This window comes from Manis javanica, chromosome 15, assembly GCF_040802235.1.
Source record: "Manis javanica isolate MJ-LG chromosome 15, MJ_LKY, whole genome shotgun sequence".
Lineage (NCBI taxonomy): Eukaryota > Metazoa > Chordata > Mammalia > Pholidota > Manidae > Manis > Manis javanica.
In genome coordinates, this window is record NC_133170.1 from 26,047,167 (window position 1) to 26,069,767 (window position 22,601).

At 51.4% G+C, this 22,601-nt stretch overlaps 1 protein-coding gene and 1 long non-coding RNA gene across 6 annotated transcripts in view; one reads left to right on the forward strand and one right to left on the reverse strand.

Annotated features, from left to right (window-relative positions):
• Positions 1–6,958, reverse strand: LOC140846439 (uncharacterized). Its single transcript, XR_012125532.1, has 4 exons — positions 6,822–6,958; positions 2,454–5,467; positions 1,210–1,569; positions 1–753 (listed from the first exon to the last, which is right to left on the reverse strand). It is a non-coding gene; the product is annotated as an uncharacterized lncRNA (long non-coding RNA).
• The window catches only part of SCNN1A (sodium channel epithelial 1 subunit alpha), a 23,363-nt gene continuing 7,333 nt past the window's right edge, over positions 6,572–22,601 (forward strand). For 2 of the 5 annotated variants that reach the window (XM_037009042.2, XM_037009046.2), the window contains exons 1-6: positions 7,161–7,680; positions 7,759–8,119; positions 16,706–16,973; positions 17,752–17,942; positions 21,545–21,648; positions 22,047–22,210. In XM_037009042.2, coding sequence (XP_036864937.1) covers positions 7,764–8,119; positions 16,706–16,973; positions 17,752–17,942; positions 21,545–21,648; positions 22,047–22,210 — 1,083 coding nt within the window. In that variant the 5' untranslated portion in view covers positions 7,161–7,680; positions 7,759–7,763. The other 3 variants (XM_037009045.2, XM_037009044.2, XM_037009043.2) reach the window with 3 other exon arrangements.

Consider the following 22,601-nt stretch of genomic DNA (forward strand, 5'->3'; position numbering starts at 1 on the left):
CGGAACCAGGCCTCCTCCCTTCTTTGAGAGGCTGACTGGGAGAGGAGGACTGCAGGGCCGGCCAGGCCCGGCTGGTGGGAAAGAGAGAGCACAATCCTCAGATAGGCCCCCAACTGCCCGTCTGGGCCGAGGTGACCAGGAACAAACAGAGTTCAGACAGAGCATTGTTCAGCCAGGAGCCAGATCTGAAAAACCGAGGGGCCTGGGACTGACAAGCACGGAGAGTGCAGAGACCCACAGAGGCTGGGGACAGCCAGCCAGAGGCAGCGTGTGGGAACCACAGTTCCAGTTGGCAGACTCTCTGGACTCCTGGATTCCGGCCCTAGAGTGTGACTTTTTTTTTTTTTTTGGTATCATTAATCTACAATTACATGAGGAACATTATGTTTACTAGACTCCCCCCTTCACCAAGTCCCCCCCCCAAACACACAAAAAGTGTGACTTTTTAAGATAAGCTACGAAAGAGTAGCAGGCCAGCCCTCCCTCCCTTGATGCAACTCTGTCCACACATTAGTGGGCACAGGTCACCTACAAGACCCCACAGAAGGTGCAGTGGGCCCCTGCTCCTGGTCCCTAAAGCACGGGAGGATGAAGACCGAGTTCCAGATGAGTAGGGCCCACTGTGCCAGAGCTGAGCCGATGCATCCCCCTCGCCTCGAGGATGAGAAGACTGAGGTGCGGCTGATGCGCACAGGAGACCAGGATTCCAGGGGAGCCTCGTGTGGTCCCTGCCCCTTTCTTCCCATCCTTTCCCTGCAACCACGAACAACCCCGTGACTCCCTGCAGTTGTCTGCCCCCTCCCCACTTCAGCGAGGCCCTCTGGTCTCCAGGCTTCTGTGATCCTGGCTGACCTCCACCTGTCCTTGAGGTTTGCTCAGGCACTGGGAAGCACCCCCATCCCAGGCTGTGCAGCCCCCATGCAGACAGCTCTCAGTGACCCACAGGGTCTCCTGCCCCACCAGCCTATGAGCTCTGCAATGGCCACGTCTGGGTTCCCAGTACTTGGCACAGAGTCTGGCACACACCGCGTGTCCAGTACATATTTATAGAATAAATGAATGATGCCTTACCCACATCCCACAGCCAGTCTATGGCAGAACCAGCCTAGGGCCCCAGGCTCCTGACTTCCAGGTCCCAGATCATTCCAGCAAACACACTGCCTCCCTGGGACTTAGGGCTGCCTCCTCTGGCATGAGAGGCTGGCTTACTCTCTTGTGAGAGGTCCCCTGGGCACTGCTCTGCTCCTGCCCCTGGAAGGCCATGTTCAGTGCTCCTCTTTTCCCTCGTTGGTCTGACAGGCTGGCAGGCTCTGGGAGGAGGAGCAGAGAAGTCCTGGTGCAGCATGCGCCTGGGGAGGAGGGCTCACAAAGGGGCAGGGGTCCACCTGAGCTCTAGACATTCCACTCTCCTCTCCTGGAACAGGCATCCGACCTGCACTCTGCTTGTAAATGTTCATCCAGGTGGTCCACCGCTGCCCAGAAAGGGAAGAGACAGAACAGCGCGCCCTGCTCAGGCTGTGGCTCTCTCCGAGTCAAGGCAACTGGGGCTGAGATTGGCACTGCTGAGCTCTGAAATGCATAAGGGTATGTGTGTTGAGTGGCCTCAAATTTTTTGTTCTCCCTTTTCTTTTTATTATGGAAATTCACACAAAATATATACAAACACAAAAGGGGACGAAATAGTCTTGTGAACTCCCAGCTTCAACTCAGGGCCAGTCTTCATTCTTCCATACAATCCTCCCCAACTTTTCTACTCTCCCCTAAATTATTTTGAAGCAAATCCCAGACATATGTCATTTGAAAACATTGCAGGATTTTACTCTAAAAGACAGGGTTCTTTTTCTTTTAACTAAAATATATAAACAATGAAGTGCATAGCACACTAACTTTACATGTACAGATGAATTTCCACTTTCGTTTGTTCCTGTGAATGTCCCCAGAAGGTTTCCTGCACAGCAGAAGGTCCCTGCTTTACAGGTGAGCACTATCTCCAATGCTTTTTACCCCCAGCTGGCTGAACTACATCCTTCTTTCTGTTGCTTCTAATGTCACTTTGGCCTTCAAGGACTCTCTGGGACCTAAGGAAAGAGCCCTAAAGCCTGTACTTTAATCTTGCCCCATCACTTCACCTCTCTGGGACTCTTTTTTTTGTGCCAGTCAGTTGTTGTTGGTTTACCTGCAGAACTGCCCTCCACCTTCCCCTGCTCTGGTACGTACCACTACTGGGAACTACATGTCCCAGATGCCTCTGTCTTCTGGGTAGGTTCAGCCAATAGGAAGACAGGTGGGTGGGCGGAGGGAAGAATTCAGGCTTTCTCCCCAGTCTTTTTGCTTTCAGACAGCCTGTGGTTGGTTGTGTTTCATCCTTTCCTCCTTCATAATCCCATCTCTTACCAGGGAGCCCCCACTATTTAGATCTTGCCAAATAGCTCTGCAAGTCTATACTACATTACCTTGCTGTCTGTCCAGCCCTAGAGTCGTAGCTGCTTCCAGCTTTGCTGTTTCTGGGTTACCTTGCTTCCTGTTGGCTTCTCAGTTCATCCACTACCCATGTACCAATTCCCTCTGTTTTCTTCCATTTGAAAGACTTGGAGTGTTTCCTCTTTCCTAGCTGGAGCATGATTGACAAACCTTGTCGGTAAATGGTTCTTGTGCCTTCCCAGCCTCCTCCAGGAGGACGAAGGGAGACTCCCTGGGTGAGGAATTCTGGATTCCTTGAAGGCATGCCATTGTCTCTGCTCCTTTCACGTTCTTCAACAGCTTCCTTGAAGTTTTGATGATTTGCATTAGGAACACCAGACCCAGAGTGAGCACACCATGGACTCTCAGGATTTGTGGGGTGGGGCTCTTCCCCCAGGTCTTCAGCAGAGGGGATTGCTCAGAGATCCTTCTTCTCAGAGGCCCATGAAGAATCCAAAAGGGAGTTGGTGGGTGTGGATTCCTCTAAATACTCCCTTTCCTTCCTCTTCCCCTCTCTCTGTTCTTAGCCAACTGGTGCCCTTGGAAAGAGTCTGGTAAATACTGAGAAATGTGTAACTGATGAGGGTCATCTTTCTCCAGAGTGCATTTTCACTAGGGATGGTCCTCTAGCCCAGTTGTTCTCAACTGGGGTGATTTTGGCCCCCAGAAGACACTGGCCATATTTGGAGGAGTTTCTGATCGCCATGTTGCAGGAGGCGTCGAGTGGATATTGGCCTGTCTGCTGCACAGGATGCCCCACAACAAAAAACTATCCCAAATGTCAGTAGTGCCAAGGCTGAGAAATCCTGCCTCAACCTGAAGGAATAAGCTGCTAATGGTGAATGTCTAAGCATCCTGCCAGGTGACTGGACCAGGAGTGGCAGGAGATTGTCTGGTACATGAATTTAGGTTAAGGAGAAGTTCACAGCATATAAACACAGATAAAAGGGTTTACTGTTTTCACCTTGGGCAGCCCATTGTGGAAAAGCTAATTAGCTCTAAGCACTAAGAAATAAGAGTTATATTTAATTGAGTTACTCATTTTTACCCCAGAAAGGATAGAGACTGAAACGGAAAAAGTGGAGGATAATTTAGATAAATGAATAGATGACAAATTAGTTGGTTATCAGATGAAATTAGGATGTTTGATATTTTGGGGATGCTTGCTCATAGCATACCACTCTCTGTCAAAAATAAACCTTGGGTCTTGCCCAAGATGCTAATTCTGCTGTCTTCTGCAGAGTGGGCCAACAAAGAGTTACCACTAGACAGTGGGGCCCCCAAGACAGATAAGCCCAGTGCCTGTCAGAGAACTCACAATATGACCCGCGCATAGGTAAACATGCCAATATACACATGCACATGCACACAGCAGCATAACAGTACACAGTGCTGGGAAAGGGCTCTGGACAAGGCTCTCTTGGGAGTGTGGAGGAGAAAGTGATCACTTCTGTCATGTCCTGTTCTTCAGAGAGCAAGAGATGGAAAGACCCTTTGGACTCATGACCTTCATCCAGCTGTAGAACCTCTATTTTACTTCTCTCCCAGTAGCCTTTGCACACTTTATGGCCACACCAATGGTTAGGGAATAGCTGGTGCTGGTGGGGGTTGGCGGCCCTGGGAGGGAAGGAAGAGCTGGGGCTCTGGGAAGGGTTGGGGGAGCTTCCAAGACAAGGATCCCCATGGTGTCTGGTCCCCCACAGAGCAAGACTCCACCTCTCTGGAAGTCAGGGGAGCAGTACTGGGAAAAGGGAAGCTCAGTGATCCATCGGGCCCCATCCCTAAATTTTGGGTGACTGTGGACAAGTCACTTTGTTCTCTGGGCCTTGGTTCCCTTGTGCGTTAAGCAAGGAGCTGGATGTGGAGTCAGCTGGAAGGGGACTTTGCGACCATCTGGGCTTATTCCCCCTGCCCCACTATTTCAATTTTCAGATAAGAGCACTGAGATCCAGAGAGGCAAAGTGGTTTTTGCAAAGTCACACAGTTTAAAAGCAGAAATGGAAGTTACAGAATACCTGTAACATAGTTCCACTCATGGAAAAACTACACATTAAAAAAAAATACATGTAAATCTATAAGAATGCACAAAAAGATATAGATGGATGCACAGATTACAGTGGTTCCCCTTGGGTAAGGAGTGGGTAAGGAATGGGACAAAGGGAGGCTTTTATTGTTCCTTATACTTCTGTATTGTTGAAAAATTATATCACAACAAAAATGTATTTGGGTATTATACCTGCACTTTAAAAGATAATATTTAGTATTTATGTTACATTAATATTTGGTGCTATCACAAATGCATAGGTCTCAGATTTCTATTTTTCTCACAACAACAAGCTTGCTCCAGCCCATTCCAGATCGAGAATGCTGCTGTTTCTAAGCGCATAGTCTGGCAGGCAGCTACAGGGACACCACACAGTCTGGTCAGCTCAGATCAGGCCTTGCAGTTCTTCTCGCAGAGCCCTTGAGATGAAAACTATTTGGTGTGCTGCCCTAAGCCAGTGGTTGCATTTCAGGCACCAGCTAGCAAATAGAAAAGGCAGGGAGGTACTTCTCAGAACCTTTGAGATAAAGTAGGCAAGGTGCTGCGTACTCCATTATATAGGATCGTCCTTTATTTAAATACCTGGTTCAAAGGTGAATGGAGTTTCTCTTCTAGGGGTGCCTGGGTTCTGTAGGAAGGTGGGACAGTGTAGAGATCACAGAGCCAGGGAGATAATCCAGGACCCAGATTTCTGATGAATCCATGGACTCTGTGATGTGTGAACCTTTCTGGCTTTCAAAACCAGGTGCGGGAGAGCCCCGATTCTCCATGAGTCTGTGGCTGGTCTGTCTTGGGAAGTAAATGGCAAAAGCCCAGTGGAGACAACCCCAGAGGAGAGGAATTCTGAATCTGTTTCTCACTTGGCTGCTATTTTGTTTGGTGTCCTCAGAAAACTGGCTTATCTCCTGGTCCCAGCAGGCCTCAGAAAACTGGCTTATCTTTGTGGAGGATCAGTTTCTTCATCTGGAAAATGGAGAAAAAGTCAGCCTTTCCCCTTCCTTAGCAGGGTGTCCCCATCAGGTGTCAAGGGAAGCAAAGGACCAGGCTTTGGAATCCTGGTTGACAGCAGCTCTTACTCTGAGAGGCCACAGGAGACCAGCAGAGAGGAAGCCATAGGGCTGGGTTGTGCCCTGACCCTGGAGTACCTTGCTCCCCTTTTCTTTGCCTAGTAAACTCCTGTCATTCCTCAACACTCAGCTGAGATGACACCTTCTCCAGGAAGTCTTCCTAAGTCTCTACACAGTGAGTGCCTCTCCCCCCATGCCCCTGGCTCCCTCAGCACACAGTTCTTATCTCTGCCACTAGAATCCTTATCTTATCATATTACAGGCCTGTCTTCCCCCACCTGTCCACTCAAGCTGGGCTCCTGTCTGCCTGTCCAAGGCCGGCTCCGCCCAGGAAGCGGGAGAAACCGGGCACACACTCTGGGCACCTCCGGCAGGGTCCACGGTGGCAGATCTCCACAGTCACATGCAGCGCCTGGGCCTCCCTGGGCCCTCTCTTTGGTCCTGGTTCTCTGACCCTTCCCTCTCTGCTTGCTCACTGCTTGGCACTTTGCTGCTGGATTAAGTTTGGGGCAGAGATTTTGGGGAAAAACACAGCCTCTGCCAGTGAGCTTCCCTTTCCTTCCAGGTGTGGCCTCTAGCCTTGCCCACCCTTCTCCTCTGTGACGCCCAGCACTGCCCACGTCCCGCCCTGATGCTCCCTGGGCTCCAGGCCTGTGTCCAAGCGCTCAGCCTGGCCCCTGTGCTGCCTCTTGGTGCCCACATTCCTGCAACCCCGTGACTACAACAGCGGACATTACACATTCTTGGCTTGGCAGCCAGTGATGTAAAAAAAGAACAGAATGTCCCAGGGCCCCGCCCAGCCCCCACCTTCACCTGGGCCCCTCCCAGGCTGGCCTGGTCGGGGTGGGGATGAAGAGACAGGAGGGAAGAGGATGGGCCGGGGGGAGAGGTGAGGCAGAAGAGGGCTTCCAGTGAGTGCCAGCGCCGGGCGGGCCAGGAGGTGTGCCCTCATCAGTGGGCAGGGAGGGACCTGCAGATACCCCTTCTCCTTCCCCTCCCAGACCTGGGGTGAGGCTGACCTGTGAGTGCCCTTTCGGGGATTCCTCAGGGAGGGGACCTAGCTTCTGGAAGCCCACTTGGGGCTCCCTTCCCTCCCTGCCACCCCTGCCAGGAGGGGAGGGTCCCTTTGGGGCTGACTCCCCACCCCCCTGTCTGCCTCTCCCCTAACCGGCTCCACACCCTCACAAGTCCTTCCTCCTGTCCTCCTCCATCATTTCCATTTCCCACCCTCCCTGCCCTCCTTGTCTTACTCATCCTGGCTGTCCTTTCTCCGTGTCTTGCCCTCCTGGCTTTGCATTCAGGATCCTTCCAGTTGTCTGAGATCTCTGGCCCTCCCTGCCATCCTGTCTCCTAGCTGGTCAGCTCCCCAACTCTTCTTCAGACCTGGGTTACCTTCTGCGGCCCCAGCACCCCCCAGTCACCGGCTCTCAGGAGCCCTCCTCCCTTTGGAAAACTCCGCTCTGACTCCGCCTCTGGCCCACCCCCTGCCCTGCTCACCTTTAATTGAGATGCTAATGAGGCTTCTGTGGCTTCCCGCCCTGCCCGGCGGGCGGGCTCCCTGGCCAGGCCGCTGCACCTGTCAGGTGAGGGGGAGGTTGGGCTGCCAGATTCAGCTGGAAAGGAACCAGTCCCAGTCCAGCCACAACCTGGGAGTGGGGAGCGGGAGGCGGCCCAGGCCTCCCGACCCTGCAGTCCTTGGGACGACGAGGGAGTCAGGGCACAGCCTGAGGCGAGGGCGGGAGACCCAGGAGAGAGCCCGACTTAGAGGGGGAAAGACAAGAGCAAGAGAGGCAGGATCAGAGAGTCTGGCAACCAGAAAGGAGGCAGGCAAGGAAGAAGACAGCTGGGGAGAGACCCACAGAGAAGCAACAGGCAGAGAGAGACCCACAGCTAAGACACAGGTCCTGGAGGAAGAAGGCCGAAGATAGACTGGCCCGCAGCGGAGGCTGACTGTGAGGACAGAGAGGGAGGTGCTAGGACAGAGGCCAAAACGTGGCCTTTATCAGGGAACAGAGAGGCCACTGCAGAGCGGTCCAGCTCCTGTCCTGGCCCCAATTCCGGAGGTCAGCTGGCTCTGGGGAAGGTGGAGGGAGGGAGCAGTGGGCTCAGGTGAGTTGGGGTTTAAGGTGATGATGGGGGACGGCGCCCAGAGCCCAGCCCTGACCCTCACCCTACACAATCTCCAAGGGCTCATGAAGGGAGACAAGCGCGAGGAGCAGGGGCCGGGCCCTGAACCTTCGGCTCCCCGGCAGCCCACAGAGGAGGAGGAGGCCCTGATTGAGTTCCACCGCTCCTACCGAGAGCTCTTCCAGTTCTTCTGCAACAACACCACCATCCATGGCGCCATCCGCCTGGTGTGCTCGCAGCACAACCGCATGAAGACTGCCTTCTGGGCCGTGCTCTGGCTCTGCACCTTCGGCATGATGTACTGGCAGTTTGGCCTGCTGTTTGGAGAGTACTTCAGCTACCCCGTCAGCCTCAACATCAATCTCAACTCGGACAAGCTCGTCTTCCCCGCCGTTACCATCTGCACTCTCAATCCCTACAGGTCAGTCGTCCCTCTGCCACTTCAGGGGGGCCCAGAGGTTCCCCCTGAGCAGGCAGACCCTCAGACCCAAGGGCAGGAGGCGGCCCTCCTGTCCCCAGCAGGCCTCACTTGGGCAAGACAGGGAACCCTCTACCTGATGGACTGGCGGTGGCTCTGCCCACGGGGCCCTCCAAGCCCCCAGCCTCACCCAGGGTGCGGGTGGACCACCCCTCTTCCTTTCCGTCCCTTCTGCCTGTATGTGGGAGGGAGTGCTGTGAGGTTGAGATGCCAAAAAGGCCAGTAGTGATCATCCCCATCCCTTCCCTGGGGCAAGAGGAGAGGAAAGGGCAGGCAGCCCCCACCCCCACCTGGAGAGAGGACTCTAATGGGGAGGCGAGGCCGCGCAGGTGGTGGTGTGGCAGTGGGGGGTGGGAGCTGGCTGAGGTGGGGCCCTGCCCATCTGTCCTAGTGTGGAAGGAGTTCGTTTTGGGGAAAACAAAGTGTGGGGTGGTGGCAAAGCGATCTGAGCCCTGAGCCAGCCGAGGCTGAGGGTGGAGAGCTGCGGGAACCAGACAGGACAGAAAGCAGCCTGTCCCCCAGTCTCCTGACACCCAGGTGACCCCTGCTGGGCTGAAGAGTTCACCTGCCCAGGTGCCTGATTTTTAAGTGCTCAGGTGTGTCCTGAGGTTTTGAGTTTCATGACTGTTCTGTGCCAATTTTTCATCTGAAAGCCAAAGGGGGTGGTAACCGTGGAGAAGAAAGGAGGGCAGGGCTGGGTGTTTATATATACCTTTATTTATATATTCACTCAGTCCGGCAATGCCAGACAGACACTGCTAGGCACCTGGCAAATGGGCTCATTAAAAATTCATACACTCTTCGTTAAGGCCAAGTCCTTTGCTAGGTGGTAGAAACACAAAGATAGAATAAGATGGAAGAGATAGGCATGGAAACACCTGCAGTCCACTGTGCTAAGTGTAATAAAAATTGCAAGAGTTACAGTCTCTCTGCCTGCAAGGAGCATAAGGCTTATGAGTATGTATTTGTGATTGCATGAGTGTGTGTGTATGTGAGCAAACATATTGGGTGTGTGTGCAATTATGGATGACTGGGACAGGTCACATATTGGGGGTGGAGACCCCTACCCCCCATATTCTACCATGTCCCGAGGTGTGTCATTGACTAATAAGGGTTGGGACGTCCTGTCCTGCAGAGAAAAAGCTGCTGGGCCATTTAACTGATTAGCCTCCTTCTAATGTATGGGTAAGGGGTCATTGACTAGGGAAATGCTGATGCCCCAGACACTGCCAAGTACTCTACAGGAATCCCCAAGAATTCTCACAACAATCCCACAGGCAGGTACTGGTATTATCCCTTTAATATTTCCCTGAGAAAACTGAGGCAAAGGGAGACAACTCACTAGGTCACAGAGATAGTGGTCGAGCTGTGACTCACCCTCTGTCTGATCACAAACCTGTCTCTCTCTCTTTTTATAAGTATTGTTGATATACAGTCTTATATTGGTTTCAAGTGTACCACACAGTGGTTCCACCCTTACCTATATTATTAAATCCTCACCTCCAATAGTGCAGTTACTACCTGTCACCATAGGAAGATGTTACACAGTCACTGACTCCTATCTCTTCTTAATACCCAAGATGTGGGACGGGGAGTAAATGAAGATTCCATCAGATGTTCACCTCGTATTTCTGGGCTGTCCATTCCTTCCCTCAGCCTCCTTCCTCTTCTCCTGGGGCCCGTGGCTTTGCTCCTCTTCCTCCTGACCCTATGGCCCCCCTGCCCTGATCTTTCCCCCAGTCCATCCCCTCTACCTCTAGGCTGTGGTGGAGGGGGGCGACCTTGGGCTGCTGTGAGCCAGTGGGCAGGCAGGAGGTAGGGACAACAGTCAGGGTGGCAGGCTCTCAATGTGATATTTGTGGTTGTAAGATGTGGGTGAGAGATGGAGAGGGCAGGGTTGAGCCTGTGTATTTCCTAAGGTCCTGCTGGGTTCAGGGCCCTGGATAGTCCAAGAAAAAGCCCCAGGGAATGGAAAGCAAGTCCCTGCCTCTGGGGTCTGTCAGCTGGGAGGCAGGGGTCCACACAGAAAGAATCACTTCAGCCCAAAGGGCTGCCGCAGGACAGAGTGAGGAGAAAGCACCCTGGAAGAGAGGGGAGCTGGGCTGGTGCCCTAGTTCAGGGGAGGGATCCTGAATACCTACTATGTGCTTGGTTCCATATTGGGGGCTTGATAAGTACTATCTCATTAATCCTGAAAAGTCCAGGGAGGCGGGCATGATTATGGTTCACATTTTGCAGATGAGGAAATGGAGGTGCAATAATCTGAGCAAGGTGACTCAAAAAATAATAAAACAATGACAGTTAACACTTACATGCTACTTAATATGTACCAGACATAAGTTAAATATTTACATTAATTAGATTTTTAATTTTGACAAAAGACCTCTAAAGTAGGTAGCAGTATTATTCCCATTTTATAGATGAGGGAACTGAGGTCCAGGCAGACTAACTTGCCCAAGTTCACAGAGGTGGTGAAACTGGGCATCAGAAATCACCCCCCTCACCTGGGAGCCAGTGCATCTCAGGTTAGCAGCCGAGTACAAACCAAGTGTGTTTGATTTCAAAGTTCTTTTCTCCTGTTGCACTTCAAGGAGGGGCAACAGCAGCCCAGAATCGTGGGGGGCTGGTGGGAGCCCATGGGGAAGAGCAGCAAAAAGGGGTGCAGGAAGGAGGGACGCAGGGCTTCTGGCTTCTGTCCAAGGAGAGAGGCAGGGCTGGGTGGACACCTAACACAACCTGTGGGTGGCGACCTGGTGTGAATCACCAAGGCTGGAGCAGGAGGCAGGGGGCAGGTGACTCCCGCCAAGGCAGCAGGGAGGAAGTGGGTGAGACAGAGGAGCCTGGAGATAGCTGGTATGGGGCAGAGTTGGGTCAGGATGCCGGCTTCCAGCAGGACACACACTGAGAGGGGAAGGAGGAAGTGCTGGGTTCTGGGCAGCTCTGTCACTTCCAGGAAAGGGGGCAAGGGCTGAAGATCTTCTGATGCTAAGCAAGGAGGTGCCAAGAACCCGGTGTGAGGGGTCAGCCCCTGTGATCCCTTCCTTCCTGGTCAATGCAGGGCTTTTTTCACCCACTCCTGGGAGGGATTAAGGCTGGATCTAAGGAAGGACTTGGGTTCAAACAATAAAGGAGGTCAGGGAATCCTCCTTCCCAGAGAAGGCAGGCAGGGGCACGGCAGCGGGAATGGGGGAAGAGAGGGCGCTGAGCTAGGCCGTAGTCCCTAAGCTTGGTGGGGAGACCCTGCAGGATGTGGACACCAGGTTCTGTGCTGGCGGCCCGGCAGGGACAGGAGCCCAGACTCTTGGCGCTGACCCCACCTCAGTGATGGGCTGCTCTTGGCCGGAGCCTCACTGCCTCAGCAGCTGCTGGTAGAAAGTTCTTCCTTACGCAAAATTTACCTCGTCATAACTTCTCTGAAGCCACCCTAAAAACAGCCCTTCCTTCCTTACTCCACGGATATGTCAGCAGCAACCTCTAGCAGCCTGCAGAGCCCACCATTGCATCCTGGTCCTAACAAGCTTTGCTGAGGAACCGAGGCTCTGAGAACTGGGGCTTTGCACAGCTCACCCGGCTGTTAAGTGGAGGAGTCAGAGTTGGAATCTGTCTTCCACCTGCTCTTGTTCAGACGGCAAAGTCACATGGCAGATAAGTGGCCAGCAGCGCTCCTGTGTCTCCTGTACCTCCTTTGCCACTACTTTTCATATATTAACTCATTTAATCCTCATAACAGCCCTATGTAGCAGGTACTAGTCATCCTCCCACCTCAAAGGTGAGGAGGCAGAGAGACACAGGAGGAGTAATAGTTCTCTAAGGGTAGCCCTCCGACGGGTGCCAAGACTAGGATGTGAGCCTGGAGCGCTGCTTTGAACTGAGTTCCTGTGACTTTCCCTTTGAAACTGATGGCATGGTTTCCAGGGCCCTCACCTTCCTGGGCCTTCCTGGCTGTCCTTCCTCTGACAGTCAGTGGTTTGTGAACATCTATTGTTCTTAAAATGTTGCAGCCAGGATTGAAGTCCACATGTGATCTAGTAGCTCAGAGGGGCTGACTGTCCTCAGGAGGCTCACGGAGAGGGGCTGTGGCCACACTGTGGGCAGGCTGAGCTCACAGAGGCCGTGTGGAGGGACCCCTTCCAGGCTGTGTGTTCACAGCTCCCTGAGAGACAGGCTGGAGGTGCTGAGATGTGGAGGAGAATGGGCCTGGGGAAGGGGCCAATGACAGGGAAGTCAAGGCTTCTAGGTGGTCCCTGGAGGAAGGAGGGAGTTGGGTAGGCCCCCAGATGCCCAGTGGCAACGGAGAGGAAGCTGGTGAGTTTCCGGTACCCAGCTTCACCTAGTACTTCTGGAATGCTGGCTGAGAACGCTCTGCTAGGGGCCTCTGGGTGGGTGGGATGGTGGCCTGGGCAAATCCCAAGGCTGCTCAGTGAGCATGGGCTCTTCTCTAAGAGGCCACCAGGGAGAGAGAGGGAGGGAGGATGAGGAGATACGCAGACAGGCAGAGAACAAGGGAAGCTGTGTCCCTACTCCTGCCAGTCTGTCCTGGGCAAAGAAGAGGGGCTGGAGGGGAGACGGCCAACTGTGGGAAAGGAGGCTTTCATTCCCAGTTTCAAGTGCTCCTGAGCCCAGAGGCAGAAGTCACGGAAACAGCAGGGGCAGTGGCATCTGACACACCTAGGCTCAAATCTTGGCTCCTGTTATTTGCTAGCTGAGAAATGTTAGGGAAGTTGCCCAATTGAAGGGCCTCAGTTTCCTCAGCTGTAAAATGGAAATAGTTAATGCCTGCCTGATGGCAGTGGGAGTGACGGCAGTGAGTGTGACCTGGGAAGGAGTTCAAGGAGAAGGGCTGGGCCGTCCTGCTGAAGCCCCTTGTGGGCATACTTTATCCCTGCCCAGCCCCGGTCTCCTCTTGCCAGGCCCTCCTGCTTGCAGGACAAGATCAGAGGTCATGTGCATTTTACTCAGTGGCTGGTTGTCTTACCTCTAGGTGTCGACTGAAAGGGAGGGAGAGATTGCTTTTTTGAAGGGATGACGTGGGAATACTTCTCCCGGACTTAAGCCAAGAAACAGGAGCACAGTAGGCCTTAGCAAGTGAGGCATTCTATAAGGGGCCTGGCCTTTCCTGCGGTGGTGGTGGGGCTCATCTGAGGCCTCTCTCGAAGAGGCTTCTCAGAGGGAGCCGACACGAGGGGCTGGCACACGGACAGCCTGGGCTCAGTGGAGAAGAGTCACGTGGGTACAGAAGTAACAGCCTGAGATCAGTGATGAGAATGAGGGAAGTGTAGGAGGTCAGAGAGGGGCACCGAGGAACTTGAGACAATAGGCAGGATGGGAAGGGAGGCCCAGCCAGAGATGTGCTGGCTCATGTCATGAAGCTGACTCCAGCCAGGTTGGGAGACCTGGATTCTTCCCACGTGACCATGAGAAAGGTATTTCAGTTTCCTGGGCTTCAGGCCCTTGTGGTGTTTTTCTGATATTCAGTGGCCTCTTCACTTTGTATCACTGGATATTTTCTCATTTAAGCCTCTAAGAGCTTCATGTGGTAGGCAGATCTAGTGTTACGCCCATTCTACAGATGAGGAAAGTGAGGTTGAGTTCAGAAAGGTTGGGTTACTTACCAACATTACCCAGCTAGCAGGCATGCAGCCAGAACACTAGGACCCACATCCAGCTGACTCTGGCTTCGGCTCTTTCTGGGACATGTTGCCAACCTCCTAAAATAGCCCTAAGTTAGCCGAATGGAGGTCAGAGTGATCGTTCTGACCCATTTCCTGGCTTGTGACCTTGAACAAGTCACCTGCCTTGGATTTTTTACCTGTGAAACAGAATGACAGTAGTATTAGCTAACAGTGGCTCACAGTGTGTTGAATTACACTGAAGATTAAATAATATACATTCTAATACCACAGTACCTCATCCATAGTAAGTGCTTAATAAATACTAGCCATTAATGCCATGCTTTTAACTACCAGTAACAAACAAGTCTCTCAAAATGTCAAACTCACACCTTCAGCCTGAGCTACATTTTCTCCTATGAGGGGATGAGCGGGCAGCAGGAGCTGATGCCGAGGGCCCCGCCAGCTAGACTCTTATGAGGAGAGGGAAGTGGAGCTGAGTGGAGAAGGACTGTGAGGATGTGGACTAGACAGTGGTTAACGTTGCTGCACATTAGGGATCCCTGGGGCACTTATAAAAACAACCTTGTTTGAGTGCCACCCTGCTCCACTAAACCTGAATGAGTCAAATGGGGCCCTGCACACGTATTTGACTTTTTCTTTGAGGTGTGATTTACATGCAGTAAAATGGACAAATCTTAAGTGTGCACTGAAGTTTGATAATGAAGTTATTGAACATTCCCATTCCTGGTGCCCGTTTGTGGTAATCCCTACCCCACTCCCTCTCCCACAGGTATGTTCTGACTTCCATCACCATCAATTAGCTTGATCTGTTCTTAGACTTCATATAAATGGAATCACACAACAATTTTCTTGTATGTATGTCTGGCTTATTTTGCTCTATTTAATGTTGCTGAAATTCTCTGTTTTTTGCCTCTGTCGGTCCTATTTTATTGCTCAGGGGTATTGATGGACTTTGGGTTGTGTAAAAAAGGCATAACATCTAGCTTTTTGGTTTTTAAGAATAAAAGCTGCTGTGAACATTCATGTACAAGTCTTTTTCATTGGTCTTGAGTGAGTACCTGTCAGTGGAATTGGGTCAGATAACCAGAGGTGCAATTGCTGGGTCATAAGGTAGACAGATGTATGTTTAACTTTATAAGAAACTACCAAACAGTCCACCGACTCTGTTGTACCATTTTAAAGAACCACCAGCAGCAATACAGATTGATCCATATTCTGACCAATATTTGATGTTGTCAATCTTGTAGTTTTAGCCTTTCTAATGGCTGTTAAATAGTACTTCATTATGGTTGTAAGTTGCATTTTCCTGAGGACTAATTATGTTGAGCATGTTCCATGTGTTTTGTGACCATTTGTGTGTGTATATATATATAAATACACACACACATATAATTTGATTCATTTTAAGAACAATTTGTCTTTTTATTGTTGATTTGTAAGATGTTGAGGTCTTCATTTGATTTTTTTTATTACAAACTTTTTTTATTCCTCTTTTATTCCAAAAATTTTCTGCCTACTCCAAAGTCATGAAGATTCCTTCTATGTTTCCTTCTACAGTCTTCATGGCTCTGAAGTTCATGGTTAGGTCTGTGATCCATCTTAATTTAATTTTTGTGTATGGACTGAGGTAGCCCTTAAAGTTCATTTTTTTCTTTTCAGTGAAGTTGAAAAGTTGTTTCAGTACCGTCTGTCTAAAAAAATTATTTTCCCCATTGAATTAAATTGGTGCTTTGGTCAAAAATCATAAGCACTACACTGTTTTGATTACTGTGGCTTTATAATAAGTTGAAGTCAGGTAGAGTAAATACTCCAACTTGGCTCTTATTTTCCAAAATTGTTTTGGCCATTCTAGACTCTTCCATTTCCATATTATCAATTTAGAATCAGCTGAAATTTTTATAGGGATTGTGGAGAATCTAAGGATCAACTTGGGAGACATCTCAACTGATTGAGTTTCTAATTCATTTGTTTTGGTCTTTTGATTTCTCTCAGCAGGATTTGCAGTGTAGAGGCCTTATGCACCATTCATTCCATTTATTCCTAGCATTTGATGTTGCTTATGTTATTTAATACTGTTTTTGGTGATTTCATTTTCTAATTTTTTGTTGCTATTATATAAAAATACAATTATATTTGTATATTGATTTTGTATTCTGCAACCTTTATTTATTAGTTCTAGGAGTGTTTTGGTAGATTCTATACCTAAGGCGCTGCTTGTCTTGACTGTCATGATGGAGATGGAATGGGGCCTCTATTGAGAAGAAATGTGCCGATTTATACTGGACAGTGTTTTTCTTCTGGTGTTTGGGTCCCACCCAAAACTCATTAAAACTGAGTCTGTGGAGGAGTGTGCAGCATCATTATTTTTCAAGTTTCTAGGGAAAATTCTAAAAGTGCAGTCGAGAACCCTTGATTTCAAAGGTGCCCGGGTGGCCGACTGGCCCAAAAAGCACCGTCGCCTGAGGGATCAGGGTGCGGTAAACTGCGCACCGCGAGTGCTTGTTGGGCGCATCTGGGCTTGAGCGCGTCTGGGCCCAAGCAGAAGCCGCCCCCTCCCGCCGTTGGAAAGGACAGATAAGTTCTGGGTTCCCTCCCCGGCCAGGGCTAGAGGGAGGAGGGCGCCTCCCGCCTCTCCTTTTCGATAAATAGGCCGCAACAAATGCCGTCACGCCGGGGCTCGCTGTCGCCTCCACATCTCCCGCGGTGACACCTGCCTGCACCCCGACGTCCCCACCCCTTCGAGAGAGCCCTGGAGACACCAGAGTTATTCCCCGAAGCTTCTCCGGGATGAACCGACCGCACCGGCGACGGACGAGAAACCAGGCGGGGCGGGCGGGTACTTGCACTGGGCCGGCCCCCGCCCCGGCCGGCCCTTACCGGTCCCCGCCCCTTCCAGGTACACGCAAATTAAAGAGGAGCTGGAGGAGCTGGACCGCATCACCGAGCAGACGCTCTTCGACCTGTACAAATACAACTCCTCCCGAACCCTGCGGGCCCATCTCCGAGGCCGTCGCGGCCTCCGAGAGTCCCTGCCTCACCCCCTGCAGCGCCTGGGGGTGCCGGCCCCGCCCCCCGCGGCTCGCAGGGCGCGCAGCGCCGCCTCTAGCGTGCGGGACAATAACCCCCAGGTGAACAGGAAGGACTGGAAGATCGGCTTCAAGCTGGTAAGGCCCCGCCCCGCATCCGCCCCCTTCCCGGCCCCCGCCTCTGACGCCTGTCAGAGGCGGGTCCTCGTCGGCCTGCTAGCAAAATAAATGAATAAAGTCTGACAAGTAAAACGACGGAACATTTTCCCGTGCGCCTGCTTGTGGGGTCCCCTCGCTGGGGGCCTCCGCCGGCGCGGCTAAGCGCCCGGAAGTCAAATCTGTTGTGGGAAACGCAGTTTGCTGAACTGCGGTCGCCCTTGCTGGGTGCGGCTCAGTCGGCGCGCTCCAGTGGGGTAGGGAACGGGGCTCTGCCGGCCAAAGACGGAATAAGGGGGCGGAAAAAAGGAGACTTTAAAAAAACCTGTTTTAATACAAAAATAAAAGGGAGAGTAAGAGGAAGTGGGAGAGCCGCAGAAGCGAGAAGGCCCGCATTAGTGAGAGCGGGCCGTGCTTCCAGGACGCGGGGACTCTCTGGTCCCAGCCCGGCCGCGGGGCCAAGCCTCTTGATTCCTCAGTCCTCATCCGTGAAGTGGGGAGAAGAGTCCTTGCCCACCCTCCGCAGGGGCTGCATGAATGACCCGGAAGGTGTGGACAGCCCGTCTCCTCCCTGGCCTACCGCCCCCTTAAGCCTTGCTGTGCCGGTCCACTCCTGGCGTCTGCTTCCCTGCCTCCTGTTCTTCCCCACTCCTGGCTCCCCACCCTGCCCGTCAGTCCTCAGGAGCCCAGAGCACTCATTTCCCGACCTCGGTCTGTCCCTGCTGTTCGTCCTCTGACCCTCTATGGTCTCTGTGTCTAGTGCAACCAGAACAAAACAGACTGCTTCTACCAGACATACTCCTCGGGGGTGGATGCGGTGAGAGAGTGGTACCGCTTCCACTACATCAACATTCTGTCCAGACTTCGGAACCCTTCCTCGTCCCTGGAGAAGGACGCACTGGGCAACTTCATTTTTGCCTGCCGCTTCAACGAGGCCTCCTGCAATCAGGCGTGAGTCTCTCCTCCGGACTCCGGGCTCCCCAGGGAGACTCTCTTCCTGGGCCCAGCACGATGCCCAGCATGGGAGGCACCCAAGAAATCTAAATAAATGTCTGCAGGAAGGAGGGGGAAGCCCAGATCTCAGGTCCAAACCTCTGGCCTATAGATCATCCTGCAAGACTTGCCACTCCCTGTACGGCTTGGGAGTGAGGCAGCCTTCTATGGATGCCCTGGGGAGGCTGGGGTTGAGGTCTGGCTTTGAGAAACCAAGGGCTGGAAGCATGGTTCTCTGACTGCTAAGACCTTTCTCACCCCCGTGAAACTCCAGTGTACCTGGAAGGTCCTCTTGGTCCCTCACTCCCCCGTCTCAGATGGCCAGGAGTGGTGTGTGGAAATAGGGATGAACCGGAGTTCCTGCCCTGATGGTGTTGCTTCCTGGCCTGGGGATTTCTGGGCATTTCTCATCACTCTTCAGAACCTGCTCCTTGATTTGTAAAATGTGGATTGACGCAGGGGAATGAGATTCAGTCAGTGTCCATTCAACAAATATTTTTGACTGGGCTTTTGTGCTAGTCACCGTTCTAGCCATTTGGGATCCATTAAAGAAGACAACATACATAGTCCTTGGCCTTTTGGTATTTTACCCAAGTGATGAAGATGTTGGTAACACCCATCTCCAAGTGCCTGAGACGAATGTGAGGGCACCTTGCACACTGCAGTCAATGATGGGTCTCATTACCCTTGTTCTCAAATGTGTGAAAGTGACCTGCCCTAGACCACCAGGCCAGCCTAGCTAAGGGTTCTTCCCACCCAACTGTACTGCCGGCCAGGTTCTGTCTCTGTTTTAACTGTTGTCATAGTGTCCTTTCAAAGAGGTCGTGAGGGCCCGGCGAGGCTGGGAGTAAGGGAGGTTCCCTTCTGTAGCCTCTGGCTCTTCCCACCCCCACCTTCCCCTCCCTACTTCTGCTCCTCAATTTTCAGGCACCATCTCTACTCTACACGGAGCCCTTCCCTCCCCTGTTGCTGTGGACTGGCGACAGGGCCAGGTGTCACCTGCTTCAGCCCCTCCCCTGTCACATACACCCTGCCCGGCCCTGTCTCTAGTGTTCATGTTTGAGGACCAGCTATCAGCTGGGAAGTGAGACAGCAGCCCCCAAGCCTGGAGCTCACACCTGCCACTGAGTCTCTGTCACCTCCCACTGCCCCTCTCTGCCAGCCCACGCTCTTCCCTCCCCATCAGTGGAAAGGCCATAGTTCATCTCTGTTCTGATGCTTAGATCATTACCTTAGCTCCAAGCCTCACCATTTCTTACCTGGCTATTATAACCTCCCCTCCCCAATTGTCTTTCTGTCTCAATCTTTCCTTCATTCTGCAACCATAGGAAACTTTATATCTCACTATTCTTACTTCTCCATACTGCACTTTACTCATCCCTTAGTACTGTTTAAAATCTTTGGTGTCTCTCATGGCCTTCAGAATCAAATCCACACTGTTTATCATGGCTTCCTCGCCCCTCTCCACCCCCATATCCAACACCCTATCAACTTCTCTCCATAATCTTTTATTTAATAACAGCTTTATAGAGATATCATTTATACACCATAAAATCCATCCTTTTAGTATATACCATTCAGTGGTTTTTAGGGTACTCAGAATTGTCCAACCATCACCACCATCTAATTTTAGAACATTTTCCTCACCCAAAAAGAAATCCTGTACACATTAGCAGTCACTGTCTAGTCTTCCCTGTCCTCTGAGCCCTGGGAACCACTAATCTACTTTTTTCTGTCTCTATCAGTTGCTTGTTGTGGACCTTTCATTTAAATGGAATCATAAAATATGTGGTCCTTTGTTTCTGGCTTCTTTCACTTAGTATCATGCTTTGAAGGTTCATCCATGTTGTAGCATATATCAGTACTTCATTCTTTTTTTATGGCTGAATAATATTCCATTCCATGGATATGCCACATTCTGTTTACCTGTTCCTCAGTTGGTAGACATTTGGCTGTTTGTACTTTTTGGCTTTTATGAATAATGCTGCTATGAACATTCACGTACAATTTTTGCATGGATGTATGTTTTCATTTCTCTTAGGTGAACACTGAGAAGTGGAATTACTGGGTCATATAGTAATTCTATATTTAACATTTTGAGGACCTGTCATACTGTTTTCCTAAAGACCATGCCAGCGGGCATCCCCCCAGCAGCATATGAAGGCTGTAAATTCTCCACAGCCTCCACTTGTTATTGTCTTTTTTACTTTAGCCATCTTAGCAGATCCCTGTAGTCTTAATAACAAAATTATGAAGTTCTTACTAAGTACTAAGCACTGTTTGAAGTGTAATTTAATCCCCATAGCTCCCTTGTGAGGTAAGTGCTGTCCCCATTTTAGAGAGGAGGAAACAGTAGTACAGAGAGATTAAGTAACTTGGTTGGTTCCGCAGCTAATACTCCTTAGAACTAGGATTCAGATACAAGTAGCTTTGTTCTGGAATCTGTGCTCTTAACCATCACCTTATACTACTTCTCATTTATTCTTATGTCCTTAATATCTATCCCTTTGTAGGTGTGTTTTCCAAGTGTGTATGTAATGTGTACATAAATGGTGTGCTGTGTATCTCATTTAAGATCCATCCACATTGTTCTTCGAATCTGTTGATTGCACCTGCTATATAGAGTCCATGGTGTACCTCCTCTACACTGTGCTTGTCCCCTTTTTCCCACTGAGCAGGGCTCACAGGGCCCTGAACTAGCCTCTACTTCCATCCCCCTCTGGATCCAGCCTTTACTCTGGAAATGCTGACTTCCCAGCACTTCCCAGAATGTACACCAGTTACCTCTGTGATTTTGTTCTTCAAGCCAGTGGAGTATTCCAGGTCATCTACTTTCAGTCTCCTCGTTTTGCAGATGAGGAGCATAAGCTTAGAAAAAAATAACTTGGCCTGAGGCCATACAACCAGAGCCCCTGTCATTCCTGCCCTGGGCTCTGATCCTCCTCCCACTCTCAGCCCCACCCTCACCACTGGTCTCCCTTTCAATTCTGACCCTGTTCTCTAACATTTCTCCATTTCATTTGTTCGTTCATTTGACAACTATTTATTAACTAGCTCCTATATGCCAAGAATTGTAAAATTCATCCAGAGACCATACAGAGATAAATGAGGTGCGGCTCCTGTTCTCAAGGAGATCACAGAAATGGGGAACTAAGATTTACCCAGTGAGACGCTGGGGACACTGCAAGAGTCTTCAAAAGCAGCACAGTGACATGAGAGAGGTCGCAAGGCCAGTGAGGTCAGGTGTCTTGGTGGGAGGAGCCTGGACTGGAAGGTGGATGACCTAGTTTGAGTCCTGAATTCATTATCATCACTTTTTCCATGACCTTGTGTGACCTTGAGTAGCTTCTAGACTTCTCTGAGTCCCAGCTTCCTCTTCTGTGACATGGGGGATGATGCTTTCACAGGCTGCTGGCTGGAGTGCCTGAGGGAGCATGGGAAAAGCTCCCAGCTTTGTGTGGGCACATAGTAGGTGATAAGGAAACGGAGGCTGCTGAAAGTCCCCTTTCCCAGAGCTGCTGCACTTTCCTCTCTGACCCCACTCTCTCTCTCCTGAATAGTAATTACTCTCACTTCCACCACCCAATGTATGGGAACTGCTACACTTTCAACGACAAGAACAGCTCTAACCTCTGGATGTCTTCCATGCCTGGGATCAACAATGGTGAGCCGCCCCTCATCCCCTCTGTCCCCAACTTCCATCTCAGCCTTGCCTCTGCCCTGCCCACCACATTCGCCCTCCTTGAGCTCACATCCTAGAGACGATGTGGGCCCCTGGGCCTCCCTACTACATGCCTCTCTCTCTCCTGGAAGGAGTCTCCTCTGTTCTTTCTCTCCCATGGGCACCACGCAGTCCATTCCAGGCATGGTAGGAATCCTGTTCCGTCCTTCCTGTATGCCCCCAGAATCCAGCCCAGGGGTTGCCAGATATATTTGTAGGTCTTCTAGGCCTTGTTCTCCTTGGAGCTCTGGAGACTAGGCAGGTGGCAGGGAGGGTGGACTTCTATCCCCTAATGCCTCTCCAAGACCTTCCTCCTCCTCTGCTCCCTCTGCACCCCTCAGGTCTGTCCCTATTGCTGCGCACAGAGCAGAATGACTACATCCCGCTGCTGTCCACAGTGACTGGGGCCAGGGTAATGGTGCATGGGCAGGATGAGCCTGCCTTTATGGACGACGGAGGCTTTAACCTGCGGCCTGGTGTAGAGACCTCCATCAGCATGAGGAAGGCAAGGATGCTGCCTGGGAGGCCTGGAAAGGGCCCAGAATAAAGAGGGCAGGAGAGGACATGGCCAGTGACTTGACAGCCAGCAGACTGTGGAGGGCGACCATGCAGGGTGGGCCTTGAGCACGTGAGGGCCTCAGGAGCAGAGATCAGGGTGAGGGGACTGGCCAAATGGGCATCAGGAAGCGGGGCCTAGGGAGTGGACCTTGGATGAGAGGGCTGAGAACAGGTTTGGGACAGGCTTAGGATTCCAGGGGATGCTAAGTGTCTTTGAAAGTAGCCCTGGGCTGAGCACTGGGGCTCTTGGGGGCATGTTTTAAAATGCTGAGGCAGAGACACTGCCCAGGAGGAGGTACAACCTGGGACTGAGGGAAGACAGAGATTTCTAGAAGCAG